At 26.2% G+C, this 3,493-nt stretch overlaps 1 protein-coding gene across 1 annotated transcript; it reads right to left on the reverse strand.

The window, feature by feature from the left end:
* Window positions 1-1,278: 1,278 nt before the first annotated feature.
* On the reverse strand, window positions 1,279-2,769 carry LOC135930640 (zinc finger MYM-type protein 5-like). The gene is made up of 6 exons (XM_065467458.1): window positions 2,750-2,769; window positions 2,474-2,560; window positions 1,985-2,074; window positions 1,594-1,904; window positions 1,370-1,536; window positions 1,279-1,305 (listed from the first exon to the last, which is right to left on the reverse strand). Exons 1-6 carry the CDS (start codon window positions 2,755-2,757, stop codon window positions 1,279-1,281), a joined length of 690 nt encoding a protein of 229 aa, XP_065323530.1. The 5' UTR covers window positions 2,758-2,769.
* Window positions 2,770-3,493: the final 724 nt, after the last annotated feature.

Below are 3,493 nucleotides of genomic sequence, written 5' to 3' on the forward strand. Positions count from 1 at the left end.
GATCTTCGCAAAAAATGATTGATTGAGACTCCAAATATAAAGAGCGAAAATCATTATATTCATCAACAATGTTATGGACATCCAATTGATAATTACAAATTTCGGATATTTGCCATCCTTCTATTTTTTCATTATCCATAATTCCAGCGGGAGTAAAAATGGATATCTGTGATAAAAAATTTAAACAATCATAATTAAATCGATCATTTAGGTGATTAATTATTGCATTTAGAACAGGGAAAAATATTTCAGTTCTATATCTATAATTATTAATAATAATTTAAATTTATTTAATTTATTCAACTTGTTTTTTTTTGTTCAACATAATTATTGAATTCTGTTTGATCCAATTTGAATATTGATTTCATATTATACAAATCAGTTATTACATTATTCTTTTTCAAAAAACTATTAGATAAGGAATGTAATTTTAAAAATATATTGTCTCCATTAGCTATATTTTAAAATTATTTATAGAAATAGTAACTAATATTAACCTTTTAGTTTTTGTAATTTATTTTTTGTATAATTTGGTTACCAAAGCCAAATCATTACCAACTGCCTGCATTTTTTCAATATTTCTTTCAAAATAAAAAGACTTAATATAAAATTTTCATCTTTAATTCTTGATAATAACCCATCGGCAATGGAAGAGGTGCTTGGGTCATTAGAATCTTTTAATTCAACTAATGATGCTAAAATATGTTCATAAACATCTAAAAAGATTTCTACAGATTTGTAGGATGATGACCAATTTCTGAAAATATATAAGTTTCAAGTTTCATTAAAAATATTTTATTTACCTTGTTGTGTTTTTAATTCTTTTAAGAGATTTCTTGGACTTTCTCATTTGATATTTAACAAACACACCTTGACGTCTAACTCCATTCATAAAATTATATAACTCATCTAATATTCCCATTGCCTTTTTCATTTCAATTTTGCATCCACAAACATGAGCAACTACTAAATTTAGCCGATGTGCATGGCACCAAATATAGATGGCTTTTGGAGCCTCTTTCAATATTAAAGCCTGCATTCCTTTGTATACTCCTCTCATATTCCCTGCACCATCCATACTTTGTCCAACCAAATAATCAAGAGGAAGACCAAGATCATTAAACTTAGAAAACACATGTTTCTTTATATTTTCCCCAGTGGTTTCTGATGTTGTAAAAACATGTATGATCCTTTCTACAGGATGTGGATGCAGATCATCTTCTATATACCGTACAAGCAAAGCTATGCATTCTTTTTTAGACACATCATATGTTCCATCTAATATGATGCTATAGGCACGATTCTCTTTAATTGTTTGAATAATGCTTTTTGTTATTTTTATCTTAATAATTTCAGTTATTTTTTTCACGTGGCCATATGACAGTAAATTTATATAAGGTCTTGAAATTTTATCTGATTTTTTTCTCCGCAATTTTTCGTTGTTATCCATGTATGCACGTAAAGTTGGAACCGTTTTTGCCATTAATTTTATGAGACACATAAAATTACCTTCATTCGAATTAGAACCCCAAAAGGCTATATTACATTTTATAAGGTACATAATGGCATTGATAATATTATGAACTATATTACGATTTTCCATGATTATATCAAGCTTATTTGATAGCAAATGATCTTGAATGCGTTTATTTGCAAGCCAAGTCATGTTTGCATATTCACAATCTTTATGAAGAGAAGATGCTTCGTGTCTCTCTAAGTCACGCTTTATGTTTTTCCAATTATTTACCCCATGTTGAGTCCAAAAAGTATTGGACTTAGGGCCACCAAACATAATACAATATAGACAAAAGACTTTGTCTAAAGTAGTGCTATAAGATAGCCAATTTCTGGGGTTGAGGGAACCATCTATATTAACCTTTCTATAATAGGTTATATTCATGCTCCTGTTTAAAAAGTAAAAAAAAATATATTGGTATAGAAATAATGGATGGGTAAAAATTAATAAAAATAAATTATTTAAAACCTCTTGTTAGTAACAGGATATTGAAATTTATTTGTACATGGCTGACAAGGGCCTACAGCAATTATGAAATTTATCAAAATATTTGTCATCCTAAATAATATAAAGTGAAAAGGGTCATTTGGTTCCTTTTTTTTGTATAGCTGAATAAGACTTGGACTTTGAATATCCTCATAATTTATTCCCTTCAAAAGTCATTATATAAATTTTATTTAAATATAATGCCTCATGCAAAGTAAGTGCCTCACTAGAACCGGGGATTGGATGAGGAGATAATACAATTTGTGAATCTTCAATATTGGAGACTTGCTATAAATAAAGAGTATAATTTGTTTACTTATGAAAATCTATTTTTAATATAATTTCAGCCAAATGGTCATTTTATTCTTAGCTACATTATAATTAAGTTAATCAATAAATGTTGGAAATATTTAAATGTCCTAATTTATTTTCTTCAAAAGTTATCATATAATTCGTATTTAAATTAAATACCTCATCATGCAAAGTAAGCGCCTCACTGGAACTGGGGATTGGATGAGAAGATAATACAATTTGTGAATCTTCAATATTGGAGATTTGCTATAAAGAGTATAATTTGTTTACTTATGAAAAACTATATTTTTAATAAAATTTTAGTCAAATGGTCATTTTATTCTTAACTACATTATAATTAAGTTTTTAATAAAGGTTGGAAATATTTAATTAACCTCATAATCATAATTTATTTCTTTCAAAAGTTATCATATAATTCGTATTTAAATTAAATACCTCATCATACAAAGTAAACACCTCACTGGAACTGGGGATTGGATGAGGAGATAATACAATTTGTGAATCTTCAATGACTGAGATTTTCTATAAATAAAGAGGAGTATAATTTCTTTCCTTATGATAACTATATTTTTAATAAATTTTTAGGCAAATGATTATTTTTTTTAACTACATTATAATTAAGTTTTTAATAAATGTTTTAATTCTACATGAATACATGATTGAGAAAACAGGTATTAAAAATATTATGAAGTCCAACATAAAGTTATCAGGTTACAATGGAAAGATGATACAAGTAATAGGTAAAGCACAAGTGAATGTAGAATACAAAGGGAATTCACATATTTTGAACGCAATAATCATAAACATCAATATGACTTTGTTAGATCATGTAAAAACATTTTTAAAATATACTTGAAAGATTCATAGGCATGATAGATGCAGATTAATATAAAACTGCGATCACATGAAGAAATCATAAAACAATATTATAATGACTATAAAAATAAAAACAATATTAAATATAAATAAAATTGTGAAATTCATGATGAAAGTATATTATCTAAAGAAATTCTAATAGCTAAATAAAACAATGATAATAAACATACCTAATATAACACATAATGTAAATAAAGGGGATGAAACTCACACAGATAACATTTTGAAAATAGTTGATTCCAAATCATATTTTATAAGATTTATATTTAAAAAAAGTAAAAGAATTTGAAGTCTTAATTCAAT

This window comes from Gordionus sp. m RMFG-2023, unplaced genomic scaffold (assembly GCF_954871325.1).
Source record: "Gordionus sp. m RMFG-2023 unplaced genomic scaffold, tfGorSpeb1-WG-v2 contig_172, whole genome shotgun sequence".
Classification (NCBI taxonomy): Eukaryota; Metazoa; Nematomorpha; class Gordioida; order Chordodea; family Parachordodidae; genus Gordionus; species Gordionus sp. m RMFG-2023.

Excerpts from the sequence above, each read along its gene's own strand:
- LOC135930640 (XM_065467458.1), bottom strand. Across the intron at positions 2,075-2,473 it reads CGCTTACTTTGCATGATGAG|GATGACAAATATTTTGATAA; the intron begins GTATTTAATTTA and ends TATATTATTTAG. Across the intron at positions 1,306-1,369 it reads ATTTACTGTCATATGGCCAC|AGAATCGTGCCTATAGCATC; the intron begins GTGAAAAAAATA and ends AAACAATTAAAG.